The sequence below is a fragment of the Loxodonta africana genome, chromosome 3, assembly GCF_030014295.1.
Source record: "Loxodonta africana isolate mLoxAfr1 chromosome 3, mLoxAfr1.hap2, whole genome shotgun sequence".
Lineage (NCBI taxonomy): Eukaryota > Metazoa > Chordata > Mammalia > Proboscidea > Elephantidae > Loxodonta > Loxodonta africana.
Genome location: NC_087344.1, coordinates 50,577,994 through 50,600,414, shown reverse-complemented (window position 1 = coordinate 50,600,414; position 22,421 = coordinate 50,577,994). Strand labels below are relative to the sequence as shown.

General features: G+C 42.7%; 2 protein-coding genes across 9 annotated transcripts in view; both read right to left on the bottom strand.

Annotated features, from left to right (window-relative positions):
* PLEKHM2 (pleckstrin homology and RUN domain containing M2) overlaps positions 1-1,734 on the bottom strand; it is a 42,839-nt gene extending 41,105 nt beyond the window's left edge. For both annotated transcript variants that reach the window (XM_064281333.1, XM_023552035.2), the window contains exon 1: positions 1,609-1,734. In XM_064281333.1, coding sequence (XP_064137403.1) covers positions 1,609-1,668 — 60 coding nt within the window. In that variant the 5' untranslated portion in view covers positions 1,669-1,734. The remainder of the gene's footprint in view (positions 1-1,608) is intronic.
* Positions 1,735-10,050: 8,316 nt separating this feature from the next.
* DDI2 (DNA damage inducible 1 homolog 2) overlaps positions 10,051-22,421 on the bottom strand; it is a 44,045-nt gene continuing 31,674 nt past the window's right edge. For 4 of the 7 annotated variants that reach the window (XM_010593094.3, XM_064281330.1, XM_023552037.2 and 1 more), the window contains one exon: positions 18,594-21,241. In XM_010593094.3, the coding sequence (XP_010591396.1) occupies positions 19,359-21,241 (1,883 nt within the window). In that variant the 3' untranslated portion in view covers positions 18,594-19,358. Of the gene's footprint in view, positions 14,673-18,593; positions 21,242-22,421 lie in introns of those variants that run through there. The other 3 variants (XM_064281332.1, XM_010593095.3, XR_002786603.2) reach the window with 2 other exon arrangements.

Here is a 22,421-nt window from a genome sequence, read left to right as displayed (position 1 = left end):
CAAGCATAACAATGATTGTAAGGATGGCTCAGGATTGGGCAGTGTTGCGTTCTGCTGTGCATAGGGTCGCTATGAGTCGGAACCAACTCGACAGCACCTAACAACAACAACAACTTTCATAAGTGAGAGCCTGATTTGAAGTATGGGTCTCTGCTTTCAAAAGATCTGTGTTTACACAGGGGACAGAGTATCTATGCTCGCCACCTCTTCACTGGGGACTTTCTCCATCCATTTGTTTCAAATCCAAAGACAAGATGCAAAGACAGGTCAACCTGTCTGAAGCCACAATCAGCCCAGATTAGATTAGAAAGGTCAGCAGTCTTCCTTTCTCTTCCATTATGACAGTTGTATTGCTTTTTAACAAAGCACTTGCTTATCCTGCGCTCCTGGAGTAAGCAAAAACTATATCCTATTGCATGAGCAAACCTCAGGAAAACTAAATAAACAAAACTCTTGTTGGATCTTTGCAAGGGTCCCTTTAGCTGTGCTTTTAGAAGAATGTTTTAGTAAGAACATTTTGGATCTACTTTTCTTTTTAAGGTACAATTATCTCCATGAAACGTAAAATTGCTTGCCTATGTTATTTTTGAGGAATTTAAGTGGGGACAAAGAACAATTATTTAAATATAATGGTGAGAATTAATTTTCTTCACTTTGGTTTGCTGAAGTAGTAAAACACAAGCTATGAGTCTTTTTTCCACCTCTAAATCATTTTTTCAACATTCTTTATCTGACTCTCAATTCTGGTTTGGCCATTTGAGTTGTAAGTGAATATGAATTCTATCTTCTAGCATGAGATTGTTTAAGATAAGCTCACTTCATCAGGAATACAGTTACATGCCCTGAGAGGTAATCGTTGCTACCTGGATTTGGGGAAATGATCTCTACTGCAGCTGGCCCCACAGGGCCAAGTGTCTGTGGTGTCACCAAGCTCCATGGATCACCATCCAAAATGCAATTCCCAAGTACCTCGGCTTCTCAAACAAAGTTCTGAAACAAGCCTCTTCAAAACTGCCATCCTTGAGCAAGATTATTCAGGGAACTTCTCAGGATCAAAGGCAATGTCTCCAGAACACAGAGCTGGGAGAACTGTTAGTTGCCTATCAACCTGCCTTCATCCTGTCAGCCACCTTTAGAGATGAACCCGGAGGAAATCCGGAGATGCAGTGGATTCCGCCCCGGGATGCGCTGACAGTTGAGGTCCTCCTAGGAGCTTTTCTGGAGATGCTGCTGGTTGAGTGGGGGGCACTGGTGGGTTACCCGCTCCTCTCCTCTAAGGCAGGGGCCCCGGGCCTGGCTTTTGAAGGAGCTGAGGATGCTGACCTTAACTTTGTTCTTTAAAAACAGCTCGGAGACCGCGGCGCTCACGTGAGTGGGCCTGCTTCCCCTCAGGCCCGAGGCTCCCGGCGGCTCCTCGCCCCCAGGGTCGCGGAAGGGAAGGGCAGTGTCCCCGAGCCCCGCTGACAGACGGGACCCCCGGCCCGGGCACAGACTGGGAGGGAAGAAGGGGCGCTGAATGCGGTCGGGAGCCCGGGCAGGGCGGGCCAGGCTGGGACCTGGGGCCTGGGACGGAGAACAGGCCACGGCGGGCGCCGCGGCCGCGCTCACCTTCTTCACTGACAGCGAGATGTTCTCCAGGATCCGGTCCTTCACCTCTCGCGGCTCCATGGCGCCGCCGCCGCCCCGCCGCCTCTTCCCGCGCCGGGGGCCCGGGGCCGCCGCCAACCGCTGCCGCCGGCCGTGCGGGGACTCCGTCGTGCCGGCCGCGGGGCCCGGCGCCCGCCGCCCGGCCCTTGCCTCGCCCGGCCCCTCGCTCCGCCGTGGCCCGGCGGCTCCGGAGCGCGGCCGGCAGGGAAGGAGGCCGCGGGCTGTGCGCGGCGGCGGCGGCGGCGGCGGCGGCAGGAACTGATGTCAGGCGGGGCGGCGCCAAGACCGGCGGTCGCGTCTGGGACGCCCGCGCAGCGCCCGCGCCCAGGCGACTCCGGGGACTTTGAGACCCCCTACCACTCGGGTCCCCCGCCCCTGCCGGCCAGGACCCTGGAGACTCCCTACGGCCCTCCAGCCCTCAGACCAGACGCTCGGCTTCCCGGCCCTCCTCGAACCAGAGACCTCGGAGAACCCTTCAGCTCACAGATGGTGCTCTCAACCCAGATACTCGGCCGGATGCCCCCCTAAACCCATAGACCCTAGCCTCCCGGCCCTCCTCAACTTAGACACCTTGGAGACTCCCTCGGTCCACAGACTGCAGCCCCCAAGCCCAGAACCCCCCAGGCCATGCCACCTCAGAGATTCCCTTGAAATCGCAGCCTCCCAGTCTCATCAGCCCAGAAATCCAGGCCCTGGAGCTTTCACCGACCTGGAGACCCAGAACCTGGCCATTTCCTGCTGAAAGAACCGGGCCTTGGCCTTTAGCAGCTCAGAGACCCTAGCACCCCCACCCAGCCCTGACTACAGACTCCAGCCCTCCGGCTTTCCCGGCCCCCGCTCCCCGCCGCCCTCGCCAGCCTCTGCACTCCACAATTCCTCACTCTCACTGCCCAGTCCTAAACGTTTAGGCCACCTCAGGTCTTCGGTATCCCTCTCTACCTCCAAAACATACCCTCTTCACTTCCGCCCTCGGTCCAAACACCACTTCCTACTCCTACCTTTACCCCACTTCAGCATCACATACCTGAGGTCCTCAACTACCTCAGCCTTGGAAATCCACCATTACAACTCCCCTTATTTCCACACATACCTCTCCTCAAATTCGTCATCTCTTAAATCCCCTACATTTGGAGTTCTCTGTCTCCTGCCTGGCTTATTTATTTGGTTCCCAAATATATTCCTGATACACCCTTTAGTCCTCCCTTTTTATTCCTTGGCACCCCAACTCTCAACTCCTCATGTCCTCCCTTTCCTCTGCTCAGGCTACCCCATCCCTGAATCTCCCAGACACAGTCACAGTGCATTTGAAACACTGATTCTACAGCTCATCCAAGATGGACCCCACTCACACACACCTGAAACATTCCTCCCCATCCCTCAGTTTTGTTTTTATGTGACTGGATAAGGGGACAAAATAACCTCAGGAAAAGGAAAGAGAACAATTATTTGAAAAGCTGAGATTGATGCCTTCTATTACCACCTCAGGACCTAGGGCAAGAGTTCTTAATAATGATGATGACAATAATAAGTGTTGAGTATTAACTATGTGCCACACACTGAATAAAATGCTTCACATACATTTATCTCATGTACTCCTTATACAACTATTCTCATACAGATAAAGAAAATGAGGACCGGGGATGAGAGGCTAAATCATTTGCCTAAAATCATATAACAAGTAGTGGAGCCAAGATACCAGATACCACCCCAGAAAATCCTACTCCAGAAACCATTTGTATCCTTTTCTGGCCTAGGGACTCCCTTGCATTTTTTGTATACTATTCTAGGAGGTGCCCCTTATAGGGATTTGGTCTCACCATTTAGGAGAAGCAGCAAGGTCTCTGTAGCAATGAAACCTAGTACCCAGGGCATTTTCTTATTTATACTGAGTTCAGGAAAGTAAGAGACTACCTTTGTGGGGTTGCCATGGTCAGAATTGGCTCAACGGCAATGGGTTTGGTATGTGTGTGTAGCTAGGCAGAGGGTAAACTAAGAACAAGGGGATCCAGGCTGCAGTCACTGGACAGGTAGAGAAAAGGCTGAGGGAAGTGGACCAGTTTGAATGAGGAAAGAAATGGCCAGATGTCCAAAGGTGTTTGTGCTAAGTAGGAGGAAAGCCGGCTTGAATGACTAGTCTGATAACTTTGGTGCACTTCCTTCCCACTCCACCCAAGCCAGGGTGCTTACAGGCCCCAACCTGCCTGACATGGCCCCATCTCATGAGAATCTATTCTGCCCAAATCTGAACCAAAGAACTTGGTGATCCTTCTCTGCTGTGGAGTAGCAAGCCATCTTCTGCTGAGTGCCATCTACTGCTGGGAACCATCTTCCTACACATGGCTGCTCGTGACTCAGACATATGGCAGGTTCAACAGGTGTTGTTATTGCTTGGCTGTATATTTGGGTGTCTACCTGATCCACAGTGTAAGAAGACATGGTATCCCTGCCATATTGTTTTCAATTTCATCCACTGGGAGATGGTCACATTGAACTTTTTACAATGTTCAGGAGGCACATACAGTTTCACTGCCTATCAAATTTCTAAGGTTTGCATAGGTATGTGAGTGAGTGGCATAGATGTTTTAGTTCTAAGGAGACTTCTTGCAGGGGAGCGTAGGGGGCCAAGTGTGTGTTTTGATGTGCAGATAACTGCACCATGCCCACAGCTCAAATATGGAATCTATCCTGCCTGTCAAAAGCAGAGTGACCCTGAAAAGAAAAAACAAAAACAAAAACCAGGAAGCCTATCAATCCTTTTACTGGGAGTCGTTTAAACTCAAAATTGGAGCTCATTCATTTATTGCACAAGAATGTTGATCATGTGGAAAGTACATGAGACGCTGAGTCAAAGGGCATGAAGAGTCAAAAGCCTGAACTGACTCACACTTCACACTAGGGCCTCAGGCAAGTTACTCTGCCTTAGTTTCTAAATCAATGATGCAGGAAAAATGATTTTGTTCTTGGTTTTTGTTTTCTCCACAATATTGTCCTCACCTAAGTCTCATACTGCTGAACTCCATCAAATGAGGGAAGAAGTTGGAAAGGAAGGCAAGACCAGAGAAAGGGGCACCAGATCTCCTTTACTCTTTTTTCCAAATATTGTATACCGCCTCAGAGAGGAAAAAGGTAGGGAAAAACTCCAGTGGCATCATCCTGCCATACCCCTAAAAAGTCACTGGAGAGGATTGTTTTTTTAAAAAAAAAAAAAAGTAGGGCATGGTTTAGGGACTAATATCCTCCCACCCCCACCCCGACTCAAGGAGAATATATTTGTTTCCAGAGGAGGGAGTAAATATTTCCTTGGTCATTGTGAAGTTGTTTGATCCCCATCTGAAGAGGGGATGATAGAAGGGTTGTACAAAACAGCAACGGCCCAGGTTCTCACACCTTAGCTCCAGCACCTGGAAGTGCAGATAATCTACAACTCTAAAAAAACTAGAACAAGACAGCTTTAATCTAGCTGATTTAAAAGTCTCCAACAGCTTCTGTCATCGCATTTGGAATAAAGTCTATACTCTTTTTCTATACTCTTTTTCTGGCCTACAAGGCCATAGCTGATCTATCCAGCCTCCCTCTCTGACTCATCTTCTAGTCTCTCTGTGGGGTGTGTGCCAGTCCACAAGCTTTGTTCACATCTGAGGACCTTTGCTGGGAATGCTCTTCTTCAGTGTGCCTGAAACCTCTAACTGTTCACCAAAATCTACTGTCTCTTCCCACAGTGCTAGACTATACTTCCCAGCCTCCTTTGCAGCAGGCATGGCTATACGATTGAGTTCTCTCTATGATATGTGAACAGAAGTGAAGCTATTCATTTACAGGCTGGGCTTCTAAGTGAGTGGGTATTCCTTCTCCATATTTCTTCTTCCATCAACTGGGAAGAAGCAAAGAGGATGTCAGAGTTACAAGATGTAAAGAGCCCGGTTCCCTGAATCATTGCATGAAACAGCTGCTTGTCAAGTAGGAACGCCTGCCTTGGACTATAAGATAGGTACGATATCAACTTTTGTCGTAATAAACCATTGACATTTTGGGAGCTCTTTGTTGTCAGCTTAGCCTAACCTAGTACATCCCAGATGCTCACCTGGAAGGAGCTTTCTCGTCACTCTGTTCTCAATTTAAATGTTACCTTCCCAGAGAGAACTTTCCCCACGATTACTCAACATTAAGTAGCCACTAGTCCCTTCCAGCATGTCAATTTTCTAAATTTTCATCATAGAACTTATCACTTCATGGCATTTTCTTATTTATTGTCACTCTCCAAAAAGACTGCTATAATGTAATCTCCATGGGAATAGACTCCTTTGTTCAGCTCATTCAATGTATCTACAGCACCAACAGTGTCTGGCACATAGTACTCAATGTTTATTGAATGAATATCTTCAGATTAATTTTTAACTCATTTGGGATTCAGAGAATTTTTTAGCTGGCTCTAGAAGTAAATGGCAGGAGAAAGATGTGGCAGTCTGCTTCCATAAATATTTACAGCCTTGGAAACCCTATGGGGCAGCTCTACTCCTATAGGGTTTTGGCTTTTGTTTAGAAGTAAAAGGACAAAAAGAGATGTAAGGCTACTTCTCTTTGCACCTGATTTGGGCCTTTCCATTCTAGGGAGATAATGGAGGAGGAATTATGGTCAAAGTCTGTAGAACCATTAGCAGAGAGGTGCTGTTTGCCAATGTCCCAAATTAGCCTTATGTGTGAGTATAATAAAAAGTACTACTTCACATAGAAGCCTAAAACTTTTTTAGAATGCCATCTGTCTTTTAAAAACTACATTAAACTCTAAGTTAGCAGTCATCCTGGGCTAGAATCTCTAAACCTCAGTGATCTGGCTGGGTTTCAGGTACAGCTCTGCCACTCACTAGCTGTGTCGCCCCACTTATCATACAACCCCATAGGGCCTGTGAGATGAAGAAACTGAGGTGGCATAATGTTGTACATGGATTCATTCATTCAAAACATAGCTGAAGGAGTCTCTTCAACAAATGCTGCTGGCAAAACTGAATTTCTACATGCAGAAAAATGAAGCAGGATCCATACCTCATACCATACACAAAAACTAGGTCAAAATGGATCAAGGGCCTAAATGTTAAAGCTAACACCATAAAGTTCTTAGAAGAAAACACAGGAATGAAACTACGGGACCTACTTTTTTTTTTTGAAGGGCCTCTGGAAGTTTACATCATAAATCTTTCTTCATTCTTTTTTTTCAAATGATTATACATTTCTCTTAAAAAAAGTTCTTTTTACTGTACTCTAGGTGAAATTTTACAGAGCTACCTTCTCATTAAACAATTAATACATATATTGTTTTGTGACATTGATTGCCAACCCCACGACATGTCAACACTCTCCCCTTCTTGACCCTGGGTTCCTCATTACCAGCTTTTCTGTCCCCTCCTGCCTTCTCATCCTTGCCCCTGGGCTGGTGTGCCCATTTAGTCTCATTTTGTCTTGTGGGCCTGTCTAATCTGTGGCTGAAAGTGTGAACCTCAGGAGTGACTTCATTACTGAAGTATAAGTATGTCCAGGGGCCATGTTCTCGGGGTTTCTCCAGTCTCTGTCAGACCAGTAAGTCTGCTTTTTTTTTTTTTCGGTGAGTTAGAATTTTGTTCTACTTTTTTCTCCACTCTGTTGGCCATTCTCTATTGTGACCCCTGTCAGAGTAGTCAGTGATGGTAGCCGGGCACCATCTAGTTAGTTGTGCTGGACTCACTTGGGACCTAGTTTTTTTTTGTTTTTTTTTTTTTTACAGATTACCAAATACAACAACAAATGCGTGAGCAGAAGACAAAATAGTTCATTGGGATCTTGTGAAAATTAAATACTTATGTTCATCAAAAGATTTTATCAAAAGAGTAAAAAGACAACCTACAGACTGGGGAAAAAATCTTTGGGACTGTATATTCAATAAGGGTCTAAGATCCAAAATACATATAAAAACATCTATAATTTAACAACAAAAAGACAAATAACATCAAAAACGGGCAAAGGACATGCACAGACGCTTCACCAAAGAGGATAGTTAAACGACTAACAAGCACACGAAAAGATGCTCGACGACATTAGCCATTAAAGAGATGCAAACCAAAACTACAATGAGATACCACCCCACCCTACTAGAAATGCAGTGATCAAAACAACAGAAAATAACAAATGTTGGCAAAGATATGGGGAGATTGGAACCCTTATCCACTGCTGGTGGAAATGGAAAATGGTGTAACTGTTACGGAAAACAGTATGATGATTCCTCAAAAAATTAGGACTAGAACTACCATATGACTCAGCAATTCCACTCCTAGGTATATTATACCCTGGGGACCTAAAGCAGTGACATGAACAAATACATGTACACCAATGTTCATTGCAGTACTATCCCCAAGAGCAAAAAGGTGGAAACAACCCAAATGCCCATCAACAGATGAATGAATACACAAAATATGGTACATACATACAATGGAATACTACTACTCAGTCTTAAAAAAAAAAAAAAATGAAGTCCTGATATATGCTACAACATGGATGAATCTGCTGAGTGAAATAAATCAGTCACCAAAGGACAAATACTGTACTGCCTCACTTATATGAAATGACTAGAATAGGTAGAGACCAATTGTTACTAGAGGTTACAAGAACAGGAAGGGGGAAGGAGAGGAAGAATCATTCATTGGGAAGCAGAGAATTTTTGTCTATGGTGATGGGAAAATTGGCATCGACTAAGGGTGATGGTACGACCACAATGCTCCTTAGAAGCAAGAATGGTGAGACTACGTCTCACATACTTTGGACATATTATCAGGAGAGATCAGTCCCTGGAGAAGGACATCATGTTTGGTAGAGGGTCAGTGAAAAAGAGGAAGACCCTCAATGAGATGGATTGTCACAGTGGCTGCAGTAATGGGCTCAAGCACAACAATTGTGAGGCTGGTGGAGGACCAGGCAGTGTTTCGTTCTATTGTGCATAGGGTCACTATGAGTTGGAACCGACTCGACAGCACCTAATAACAACAACAACATGGGTAATGGTTACACAACTTGACTAATGTAACTGATATCACTAAGTTGCGAAATGGCAAATATAGTGTTATATATAATTTTACAACAGCAGCTGTTGATGGTACTTACGCCTCAAGGGAGTTGTTTCCAAAGGTTCAGGGTCATGGTTTTTTGGGTCTATCTAGCCAATTGTCCTAATGTCTTTAGACTTTTTGTTCTACCTCCTAGTTTGGTAAGTGGTGCCTGGGGTCTTAAAAGCTTGCGAAGCCTTAGAGGCATTGTAAGGACTTTGGCTTTCACTCTGAGTGAGATGAAGACTCATTGAAGGGTTCTGAGGAGAAGTGTGATCTGATTTAACAGAGTCATGTTGGCCTTTGTGCAGAGAACAGAATGTAGGTGGACAAGGGCAGGAGCAGGAAGACCTGTTGAAATGAGCCAGGTGAGAGCGGAGGAGCAAGGTCTAGATATGATCACATTTTGAATATATTTTGAAGTGGAGCCGAGAAGATTTAGGATGGGTTGGATGAACAATGTGAAAGAAAGGGGTCAAGGCTTTAGGCCCAAGAAACTGGAAGGACAAGGCTGCCACTTATTTCTCAGGGGAAGACTGTAAGAGGAGCAGGTTGGGGATGGTGGAGTATTTCCAGCTCAGGTCACTTCAATTTCAGGTCTCTGGGGGTGAATAGGGAAAGGGTTGGCTCCAAGTAACTTTCTAGGAGGGACCAGGCCACACTAGCTCTCTCGTTTTTTTTTTTTTTTAGGATGAAATCTATAGATAAGGTTGATTAATCCCATTTTACACTTGATAACTTTGAACAGGGAAGCAGTATCTGGTGATATTTTAGCCCTTTTATGTAAGATGGCAATATGGTCAGGGATTCAAAACTATGTTCTATTTTGAACTTTTTTTTTCTATTTTCTGTATTCCTATTTTAAATGTATATCTGACGTTTCCTCCCCGAGCTGTAGAAACTCCTGTCATAAACCTCCCAGTGCATTTACCCCCCTGATAATTTTTAAAGGCTTTTTTATATGAAGATGCAGTGAATTCCCTATGCCAAGCACCCCTAATTATTTCCACTAATAATGTCTCACAATTTCTACCACGATAAATCAGAGATCTTCCCACTGAGCATGAGAAATCTCATTTCAAATTAAGTTGGGAATCAAGACTGAGTTCTGAATAAAGGCGATAATTACTGTTTACCTCCAACTAGGAACAGTCTTTGCTCTCATCACACTTTCTGATAGGCGAGAAGGGTGACAGAACAGGGGGGTATTTGTCTAAATGACCCCCTGCATATACCAGCTGGTCCGTGTACACTGAAGTCCTGTCAAATAGAGGCCCCACTGCACAAACTCATACACAAAGCAATGACTCTACACTGGTTATTTTATACCCCAGGGTGTTCTAAGTTACCTGAGTATCAAAAATGGTTAATTTTAAATCGCTTAAAGCACACACACACACACACACACCACTTGGAAGCTTTAGGGTAGGAAAGAAGTTATCCTGAAACTCAACAATTGGAAATCAACTCTTAACAGTCCAGAATCACGGGTCTCATTTTGTGACTAACTGGGAATCAAGACAAAATACTGCTGTCTACCCAGACATTAGAAAATTTTTATTCTTTGAGGTAAAAACTGGGTTAGCTGTTTTTCTCTTCTTACTGGTCACAGTCTACATTTCCCTGCCTCTCCTTCAGCTAGGGATGGCCAGGTATCTGTGTTTTTGCTGATTTTGTGTGAGAAGTGGTGTGTACTGTATTCAGATCTGGCCCATAAAAACCCCTTGATTGTGATTCTCTCTTCCATCAGCTTCCAACTGAGTGTTGAAGGCCAGGGCAACTTCAGAAGCCATGTGAAAATGGCAGAACTGCTGGAAATCTGAGTCCCTGGATGACAGCATGGAGGAGAGCCTCCCATCCACTCTACTTCCACTGACCTGACCCACATTGGACTCTAAGTGAAGGAGAAATAAGGTTATATTGTGTTAAGCTACTGTTATTTGGGGTGGGTTTGCTACAGCCAAGCCCTGGTAGCACAGTGGTTAGTTAAGTGCTCAGCTGCTAACTGAAAAGTTAGCGGGTACCAGTCTGTGGAAGAAAGATGTAGCAGTATGCATCCGTAGAGGTTACAGCCTAGGAAACCCTATGGGGGCAGTTCTACTCTGTCACATGCGGGTCTGCTTGAGTCAGTTGGAACTGACTTGATGGCACCAGTTTTTGGTTGTTGTCATTAAAGCAGCTAGTCTATCTTACCTAATACAGGAATTGGTTACTGAAATGGGATGTTGCCATCACAAAAACCTAAAATATGACTTTGCCTTGGTGGTCAAGAAGGAACTGAAATGGAAAAATGGAGACCCATGTTATTCAAAAACCAACCAAACCAAATCCATTGTTGCTGTTGTTGACTCGTAGCCATCCTACAGGACAGAGTAGAACTGCCCCATAGTGTTTCCAAGGAGTGGGTGGTGGATTTGAACTGCCAACTTTTTGGTTAACAGCCACTGCCCCTAGCCACTGTGCCACCAAGCCTCCCCATGTTATTTGGGGGGGGGGCGGGCAAAATATTTGTAAAACTGCTTCCTGTGACAGCTTGGATGGTTGACTACATTAACTATAAAGCCTGTAGATCTTCACAGGAGCCCTGAATCCTAGTCTAAGAGGAAAAGTTGAAAAATCATGTTAGTGTGTTGTCTTTTATATTACAAGCATCACAAGAGCTAAGCTAAAGAAAGAATTGGCTGGTCGTAAGCAGAAATGAAAACAGAACCATGAATCCTGGGGCCTTGCAGTAGGTCTCCTCCTTCTACACCCTAGATAATAAGAGCTAAATTTGAAGCGAGCTTTGAATACCAAGGCGCAGTAATAAGACTCAGCCCCACTGCAAAAATCGTATTAAGGTTTTCCCTCTCAAACCTATTTCAGATGAATTCAAAGTAGATGCCATTGAGAGAACAGAAGCGAGACAGCAAAGAAATGAAATGAGGCTTGAGAATTATGTATAGGAAAAAACTCTGGTTGTGGTTACTGGCATTCAGGATGGACTGGAAGCAAACAGATTAGATGTTTGAGTGTTACCAAGTAAATTGTTTTACCAAAGAAACCACGAGTCTAGATACTCTTCCAAGCCCTCCGGTCCCCAAGCGCGCACCAGTTGTAAGCTCTGAAAGCTGTGCAACTCCCAAGGAGGGCAGACTCAACACCTACTTCAGGTGGGGCTGTAGAGGACAGTGGACAAGAGAGCTCCTTCCAGAGCACATACTCAGAATCTATACAGGAACTTCTCCAACTCCTTCACAATGCCTGTCCACCACAATTTTCTAATTGTTAGGGTCAGCGACTGCCACATTTTCCATTCTTCCCTTTTCCAAACTGGATTTTTTAAAATTGTAGCTATTCTCTTCCTGCTCCATCACTGTATACAGGGTAGAAGCAGGTAACATCTTTTAGTTCAGGGTTTGCCAGACCACACAGAGCCACAATCAAGACCTGAAAGAGCGCACTGGGCATTCCAGGAGATTCTGAACTTCTAAGTCAAGAGGGGACATAAGTGGCATCTGGGGCGTTTTCCTTTGAGGAAAGGGTATGTATGCTATGCGAGGTGAAATCGAGCAACGTTAGTTGACCAAACTACTCCTATTCTCCTTGGGCACCCAAATTGATATATACATATATTTTTGAAATAAATTTCACAGTCTCCCTTGCAATCTGGTATGGCTTTATGGCCGAGTTCCAGGCAACGAGGTGGATACAGGTGAGGTACAGTACCTCCATTTCTTGGTATGCTGAGTGACTGCTGATGTCTAAGGTAATCTTGGAAGTTACATGTTGAAGAGGGCAGAGCCCTGGTTGCCTAGGCCTGAAAGACTGCGTGGGGCAGAGTCCTCCCACCATATCAGACTGTTAGATGAGCAATCCAACCTTTGGATACAGTAACACTAGCTAACATCTAATGGGTACTATGTGCCATGCACCGTTCTAAGCACCTTTCATGTATTAACTCATTTAACCCCTATAACCATCCCATGATACTTCCCATTGCAGAGATGGAGAAACTGAGGCACAGAAAGGCAATTTACCCACAATCACACAGCTAATAAGGGACAAAGCTGGAATTCAAGTCCAAGCAGCCTGGCTCTAGAAAGTAGAGTTTTGACCACTATATTGCCAGTGTTATTTCTATTACTGTGCATTAACCACTCATGAAGTTAAAAAAAACTCACCTCTTTTACATCAGCAGCTAGCCTTCCTCCTACAATGATTATCTAGAAAGAAGTTCCTTTAATGGCTCCAAGATGCCCATTTTTTCTGGGGTTCAGGCACATGTCCACGAGTTACAGTGCCTGGCTGTAAGTTATTTAAAGGGGTAGGGAGGTAGAAACAAAAGTAATCGCCTCAATTTAAAATAAACTGATCAAACAGAAGTTGTATGATAAAAACTTTATTGTCTTAAATATCAAATGTTTTACACATTGCTTTTTCTTCAGAAAGTTCCTATTAAAAAAGAAAATAAAATATTTTGATTATTTAGGGCTGACTTACATTTCAGTATTCCACAGAAATTTAAACCCAAACGCATCTCACTCACTCAGCTGCAGACAGGTCCTGTGTTCAGGCCCTAAACCAATGGCACAACACAACCAACTTTGGGATTCCTGAGTTTGGTTCCCTTAAGTTCTCAGAGTTTCCCGAACTCTCAAAACCAAAGTGTTATGGAAATGACTGAGCTGCTGGCAAGCCTATTTTGTCAGTCACCCTAGTCCTTCTTGTAAGATGCAGTAGTCTCAAAGCTCGAAGAAAAGCCAGATCTTGCCCTACATGAGCGATTGCAATAAATGGAAAAAGGACAGAAGGGTTTCTATGAATTACAATTTGCCAAATATGGCTACAAAATTGGTCAAGAAAGCTTTCTTGAGGGCAAAGGCCATTAGCCCAACTCGCCATGAAGATGAGTTTGAATAAAAACAAGCAAATTAACTTTCATCCTAGATGCACATTGAAAAAAGCAAATTCAATCAGTATGTTGAACTGTTCTGAGTATCCCACCCAACTCTTTCAAAAGGATGGTCAGTAGAGTACAGAATGGAAATCTAATTATTCAAACAGGAGAGTCTGGATCGGTAGGTAGCATGGGCTCAGAAAGCTGTAGGTCTTCAGGGAAGGACAAAGAAGTCTGGGCAGCATCAGGTAATCTCAGAAGGAATCTAGACAAACAGATCCAGTTGCCTCTGGGAGAAAATTAACACAGGTCTACTCTTCTTCAGGCCACAGATGCATTTGCTCAAGGTTGCAGGTAAAACAGTCTTGTAAACAAAGTAACTTCCCAGGAGATGCATTTTCCTAGGAAAATATACCCCAGGATGCCCCTTCCCCACATCAGCTAATGAAAACCTTCTTAAAGTACATATTTAAAGAAAAATAGTTCTCTAAATATTATTCTAATTTTGCATTCCACACCCCCATCCGAAGTCTTCTGTAGTTTGCTTAACTTTCTTACGTAAAATGCTCTAAGCCCTATGCCCTTGAACTATTTGCAGACTTCTTACCACAAGATGGTGCCCTAAAATTAATCAGCTGTATCCTCTTACCTTTTACAGCCCCCTAAGGTCTACATTAGCAATCACCAAAACATAAAGGATAAACCTTTGAGAAGCTACCCTCTGAAGTCACTTGTAGTTACGATCCAGAAATTCTATCTGTATGCCTCAGGATAACAACATATGACATTTTAAATAATGCGTTAAAGAATGTCCCTTTGATGGAATCCTGTAGAAAAATTCAGTAGCTCCTTAAATGCTCTTGTAAATCAATTCTGCCCATCATTCTTGTCCTACAGCCATTCATTGCTTGTTCCATTTTCTGTTCTAGACCCCCATCTTCAATCCTGAACTCAGCTGCTTTAAAACAGCACACCCCGCAGAATCTTCTGCTACGTTCTGTTAGCCCAGATGTCAGTACTCCACAGTGGCTATGCTCTCAAATGGGGTGACAGGAGGATGGCACCCTGCATGGAAGGTCCTGATGGAAAGAAAGGTTGACGGTCACACGGACATGTATGCAGGGTCATCTGCCATTTACTTGTTGCACCTCTCCCATCCTGCCCATCCAAACCCCAGCACCGTCAATTTATTTCTGGATACCTGATTTCTTCAGATATTCCTACCAAACGTTAGAACATTTTTTGTTGTTGTTAGTTTCTGATTCCAATTTGAGCCTGATTTTCCCAATCTGCTATGAATTTAAACCAAATCATTCTAGTATGACTTTTAGATTAAAAACACGTTAATAGTCCAAAATAGATCTTGTTGGCTATCAATTGGCTCTTAAAGCTAACATCTGTTTCATGTCTCCCTACTAGACCGAAAGCTTCGCAAGGGCAAGATTTCAATCTGTTTTAGTCACACCTGTATCCCTGGTGTTCACCAGTGCCTGGCACACAGGTGCTCAACATGTTTGATGAATCAAAGAAATAACAATGAATTCTTGTTCAAAGACTCATACTGCATAGCATTCTAGAGTACCAGTTTTCTGTTCAAGTAAATAAGATTTTCTTGACCTTTTTCTCTGCCTTAACCTTCACAATAGTAATGGTATAACACAAAACACAATAAACATCCAGAAATCATTTTTGGTACACCTGATGCATAAATCCAGATTATAATCCCTCTATCTGGGGAAATCTAAGGATTTGGTGTAGTATAATTCTGAATCAGCTTAATAAAGGTGAGTCTTAGGGTCCCTCTATGCATGACCCCATTAAAATTTAATGGCTCTGCTATTTGGAAAAATTAAGGCACAAAAGAAAATCAAGTACATCAAATGTTCACACCTAAATTCTTTAACCAATGAACTCCTAGTAACACCTAATGTGGGACCACTGAAGTATAAAACTAAGCCAAATTTCACATTTTCAGCTACTTAAGGGCATTTTTTTAAGGGCATACTTTGAATTTACTGTTAAGAGGAACTGACATTTTTAATTATCTCAGAAAAAAAAGCTATTTTTTATTTTATGGAACTCCAAACTGAAAGGTGATATTCATCTTCGGGGAAGGGAAACTTAGCCACAGACTACACTAAGTCACTAACATTTAAAGAAGTTTGGCTTTTTGGTGAGTATTTATGCTAGAAAATGGAAGAATGCACAACCCGGTTAGCTTCTCTTACCAATGATTACAAGTTTCAAATATGGGGCAGTTCAATTACTCCTGGTTAACCTGACTGTGGGTGGCAACAGGTAGGAAAAGGAAGTCAGAATTCACTTCCATTTTCCTGGACAGTTTTTTGCAAGGCTGTTCTTATATACGTGGTGGGACACAGGCCACCAAAGAATGTTTTCTGTCGATATAAAAATTGCTCACATTTTAATCAGTGTAAAATTACTTGTAGGATACATGCCAATACCACATGTACAGGACAGTTCACATACATATATTTATAAAACACATGAGCTGAGAAGTCAAACTAAATTTTTATGGCTTTCATTAGCTAGAAAGCTGTGGTAAGGGGAGAATAGGCAGACTCTTACTTTAATTGGCTATCATAAAACCAAGGATACAGTCTCACACATCCTTCCATTTCTATGCAACCCTCTTGCTAGAGGCTGTCTCTCTCTTTCATATACATGGAGATAATGAGCTCCTATCCAGTTCCTTTGCTAAGCAAGTGTTACCTGTGTATGTTAATGGCTAAAGCCCAATCTATGGGAATGAAAGGCTAGTGGCTGATGTCTGGAGGCCAAAACAGGTACAATAGGAAATAATTCTCACTACCTTCAGTGGGCAAAATCTATAGCCTACGTATACTTGTCCTGGTGCACTAGAACCGACAGGATATTCTACAGGAAACTGCAGAATTTATACAGGAGAATATCCCCTCCTCTCTTTGGTGAGCAAACAGAGACCACCCTTGGAGGTAAGCTCTGACCACAGAGATGTCCATTATTGTTTATGCCAAAGGAGCTGTCCAGTAAAGCTGTCCGTTACTGGTATGGATGGCTATTAGCAGTAATGTTGGCAACCGGATGGTTCCACAATGATTTGACCTTATTCTTAGAAGTTTATCTGTAATTTCTGCACTTCTAGAATTCTTAACGTGTTGAACATTGAATAAAACTGACAATGAAGGTTCACTAGCGTCATGCTCCCTAATACCTTTGTGTTCTAGAATTACTGAATTTAAGACTAATTAAAAAATCCTAACAATGTCAACAACTTTATTTTCACAGAAATGATAGACAGGAAATACGGTTTTAAAATTCAAAAACAACTCTATGTTGAAAAAATGACAAAAATTGACAAGGATATTTGGCAAATGGGTTAAAGTCAAAGTATTCCTAACAAGAATACGTGTAAAACTAGAGGCCTATTCAATTTTCTCATCAAAAATAAATATACACACATAAAAAGCTATCAAAATGAAACCTTTTCTAGGCTGATATTCTACATTCCACTTGGGACTGTTTCCCAAATCTCCACAGTTAAAATTCAGTGGCCATGCCTCTGAGCAGCACCCCAAAGTTTGTTCTGCTCACACAGAAAACTGTGAGGCCATCGTTCAGAGAGGGCCTTTTTGGAGGAGTCTACTGTCATTAATAAGTTCCCCCACACCACACCCACTCCATCCCATGGCCCCAAAGATCTGTAAGCTTAGAATACATTCTCAAACCACTCCCATAAAACAATCAAGAGTCCCACTGCATTGCTACTAGATTCTGCTTCAACCATAGCACCAACCACTTAGTTACAATCATAGCTCTTAAGAGTCAGTTGACAGAAATCCTACAAGCAGTTTCCCAGTGCATCTTACATCTTTGGTGTAGGGCAAACAAAATCCACAACATGTGATTGTCGAAAAGGACATTTTAAAGACAAATCTGACTAACCTGTCCTTCTGAGCGCCCTCTTGAAAACAGTAACGACAGCCCAGTCTGTCAACCATTTCCTAACTTCAGAAAGAATCATGATGCATCTGTGTGACTTCCCATCACATCACTAATGTCTTATAATATACGTACAAACATCACAGCAAAGGGAAAGAAAGGAGTTGGGACAGGGTCGAAGAGACATGTCTCTCAGGGCCCCTAAGTTAAAATTTCAAAAACTCCTGAGATACGAGCCTCCATTTTGATTGTGCTCAATGACTTCAATTTTGATGGGAAGAACAAGTTATCAAAGAGTCAGATTTTAGACAAAATTACTTAACACTAAGTTCACAAATCATCCTTGCAAAGCTTGTTTCAAACACATTGCTAACTGTAATCTGGAAGAATAATCAAGAATTACCATTCTTAAAATCTTTTTCAATAAAACCAAAATTTCAGATTTCTGCTAGGTACCTAAGAGAACAGTCTTCCAGGAAAGAATGATCTAACACCTATCCAGTCAGATTATTGCACAGCGGGGCCCACAGGGCAATGATTTCCAAGGGCGAGTCCTCTCTAAAAGGCCACAATAAATACATCTATATGCTATGCCCCATCTTAACTCTACACAGTAGACAAAAATATGATGAATCTTGTTTAGAAAAGAAATTCCTGAGGAAAGAAAGGGATGGAAAACTCTACCAAGGTCACTTGAGTCAGAAACTGCAGTAACTATTTTCTATTGCCGTGAAGGACGCTCATCAAACAGACTGACCATTCCAAGCACCAAGATGAACCGGTGTTAAAATTATCACACTTCAACATTTCACTCAGTTCATGGCTCAAAACTGAGCTTTAGAACTTCTTAGTGGAAGATGAGTTTAGAAAAGAGATAAACTGCTGTCAATCAACCCAATAGCTGAACATAAATTGATCAAATAATCAATAAGGGTTGAGGTATGGTCAATGAGATGCTAGCAAACCCAATCTATAGCAAATTCCAGTGTTTAAGTGATTATTTTCCACTCACAGTTCTTGAAACATCACCAAGATGCTTATAAATGGAATTATATATATATAATTTTTTTTTTTTTTCTTTTTAAATCTGGGTAGCACCATGTTTCACTCTAATCCCTCACAGTATCCCACCCAGTGTAATATTTGGCAATCCATGCAGCAGCCTGCAATATACAACGGAGCCCAAGTTTTAAACCCTCCCACTCACCCTATTGAAAGTCAAACCCTAAGCACACAAATAAAAAATACCACTCTAGGAGATATTAGTCAATTATTCTTCAATTTCCTGTTATAATTGATGAATCATAACATACAGAGCACTGAGTATTAACTCCAAACACCAGACTGTGGTCAAAAGTTTGTAACTTGACAATTGAGTCAACAAGCCATACCTTGCCTACAGCTCACACACACAGTCACAGTGTTAAGCTGATTTGTTTTTAGCTGCACGGGTGGTGGGATTTCTCATGGCTTCTGCTTTTCAAAGCATTCACTCTCATTGTAAAATGGTATGCTATACACAAAGCCATCAATTTTATTCCAGAATACATCATCTTAAAGAGAATAAAACGCTTTTGTATGCACATACTGCCAATACATTTAAAAAGGCCCAAATTTTAACAACTAGAATAGAGAAGTTCATCAGATAAGAGATCATAAATTACTTTGGCCAAGAAAAATCTTAAAAAAAAAAAAAAAAAATCTGGCTCAACATTCTGCTTGCAGGTTTCTACTTACACTGTATGAGTGTGAGTGTGTATGTGGTGTGTGTGCATATAGCTTTCTTTAAGGGAATGGAGTACAGTCTAGCCCACTTTCCATGGTTATGTAGGAACTACAATGTTCTTTGCTAGCAAAACAAGAAGAGCAAGGTCTGCATTTCCGCCAACTCGATGCAAAGCCCCAAGAGCTTCCTGCAAAGTAAAGCCAGCATGGAGGATCCGGTCAATGTCTGCAGCAGGAAAAATCAATGGTGGAAGAATGGAGGGATGTGATGGGTGGCTGGCAGGTGGTTCAAACTCAAGGAACGGTCTGGTCACTTCACGACAGACATCTTCTCTGGTTTCAGGCCTGTTTGTCATTGGATTCTGCGTGCACTGACTCAAGTCTTTAACCAATATGAAACTGAATGGCAAGGGCTTAGTTTGCTCAGAAATCTGGTTGAGTGCATCCTCACCTGCTAAAAGTTTGGGGGAAGCTTCTGTACCCAGGGTGCAGTGCAGTTGATCAGGTGTTTTAGCTGAGGCTAGAGGGACAGAACTTCTGTCGTTTACTGATTCCCTAGACCTGGGGACACTTTCTTGATCAGTATGCATGCCATCACTTGGACCCCTGCAGTTAATATGTTCTATATCCTCTATTCCAGTGCCAGGTGAAGTGCCTGTTAATGTTTCTGTCTTCGCCGATACAGGTACAGCCTGGTGGAAGGAGACTGGTGAATGCTGTTCTTCCTGGGTAGTTGGAAGAGCCTCATTTTGGGTCCATAATTCAGAAAGGTCTTGAGTATTTGTTTGGCCCTCAGCTCCTGTTTCTGATCGGCTGACAACTTCTTCAGATGTATTTTCTGAAGCTGGGTTACTACTAATGACTAAAAGCTCATGAAGTTCCTTCAAAGCTGTCGTTATAGATGAATATGATTCCTCTGTTGACTCCACAGAGGGCTGACAACTGCCACAAAGACTTAAAGAGGGGGAATAATTGCCATATTCTTTATTTGTTGCAGACATTTCAACATTAGTTTCTTGGAGCTGTAAATCCTGAGTGGAAATGGAATTAGATAAAATTTCAGATGAAGGGTTACATTTTGATGTTTCTACTTCCATTAAGGGATTATCTAGCGTGGCATCAGATGCACCAATGTTCTTGACACTGGCATTCTGACTGCCTGCTGAATTAAACACAGCAACCAGGGACTCTTCAACAATGTCTACTTCCATAAGTGTTTCCAAATTAGAGCAGCCAAAGCATCCTGATGGTAGAGTATTTTTCTCTGTACCTAGGTCTACGTTCTGCCTGTCCCCTTTCATCTCATCTTCTAAATCAACACATTTTTGTTGGTTCCATTGCCTTTCTCTAAGAAGTTCAGGGTCCCCTGTGTTACAAAGATGTTCTGGGTCATGCGAAGCATTCTGTTCTACAACCTCGTGCTGTTCATTCCCTGGTTCTTCATGGTGCTGAAGGCCATTTACTTGACTCAGATTCTGATATTCTGGATGCCAGCCCTCTTCGCTGAGAAACATTTGCGGTTCACGCATCCTAGTAGTTGCGACGGATAAACCAGTTTCCTGTCTTGTATAGAGATGAATTTTGAGGCCCTGGGTGCTTTCTTCAGTAGACTTCTTTAGATTATCTGCAACGACTGCTTCTTTTGATGAATTCTTCAAAGGCATAGATGCACTCTGGTCTGCTGGAGCACTGTCTGTTGAAGAAGCATGATCAGAAAGATCCTGTAGAGGAAGAAGATGCTCTATCTTTTCAGAGGTTATCTGGAACTCAGCTGAAGCCTTCGAAGCCTTGACAGTTTCAGGTTCAAGGCTAGCTGGGTCACTGGGCTTTGCAGGGCAGACCGAAGCAGAGACAGAGCGAGTAAGACTCGTATGATTACCAATCTCAGGACTCTGTCCTGAAGGATGGGCTAGATGGTTAAATCCATCTGAAGTTGGTAACGATGACATTCCCAGTGAGGTAGTTTCTTTACCGCTTTTCTCTATATGGAACAAAAGAAAAAGGAAAAAGATTAATTAGCAAGTAACAAAGGCCACAAATTATCAGAGGATACAAGTCTAGACAGGATAGAATAAAACCAGGTCCTTAAACTCAGATTTGCCTTATGCCTAAAACACGAAAACCATTCTTACTGTGGCGGACAATTTAACATCAGAGTGTCAGAATAAGAGGTAGGCATGCTCTTAATAAGACATGTGTATTATAACCAGTATGAATATTCAGGTTCCATTAATAAGCATCCACATCATGACTGGATTAATTAGTGCTCAGGACTGAGGACATTTAAGTATCTTTATTCCTGGTGTGCTCAGACCTCGAGAATAATGTTTCTCCAAGTGTGTTCTCTCCACCGCTTGTCCTGAAAACACTGGGGATGCCTGTTAAGCACGCAGATTCTGGGGCACTGTCCTTGGGGATAAACCCAGGAATCTGCATTTTTAATAAGCTCCTCAGGTGATTTTTAGGCACATTACCAATCTTGAGAATCTCTGTATTAGAAATGATTCTCATAACAATGTACTTTTCCTGTTTCAAATATGAACAATGAGGTTATAAATGAGAAATCTTCAATTGGGTATACCTGGGACAGAGCAGGAATGACAAAGAGCAATAAGAACGCAACTCTCGGAGACCTCCAGAAGACAGAGATGCAAACGTTCTACCTACTTTATTTCCAACCAGGCTTCTCAAGAATCATGGTAAAACTGCATGAGTGTCTGACTCAGAGAACAAAAGTAAAGCTAAAGATCAAACAGGTTAAATCCCAACCATTCTGCCAAATAATAAACCAAACCCGTTACCATCAAGTTGATTCCGACTCATAGCGACTCTAAAAGGACAGAGTAGAACTGCCCCATAGGGTTTCCAAGGAGTACCTGATGGATATGAACTGCCAACATTTTGGTTAGCAGCTGTAGCACTTAACCACTACGCCACCAGGATTTCCAAAAAATATAACTGTTAAAAGGGTTATTAGTCATTTTATCACATTAATAGAGTACGGGAGATGGTTCACAACAGCTTTTCAATAGGCAACGACTATTGAGATTCACTGCAACTTACTGACCACTCACACAAGATGGCAAGCTTACATACTAGTCAAGTGAAAACATCATAATGATGTCATTAAACATCAGTTTCATCTCTCCACTTCCCACTGA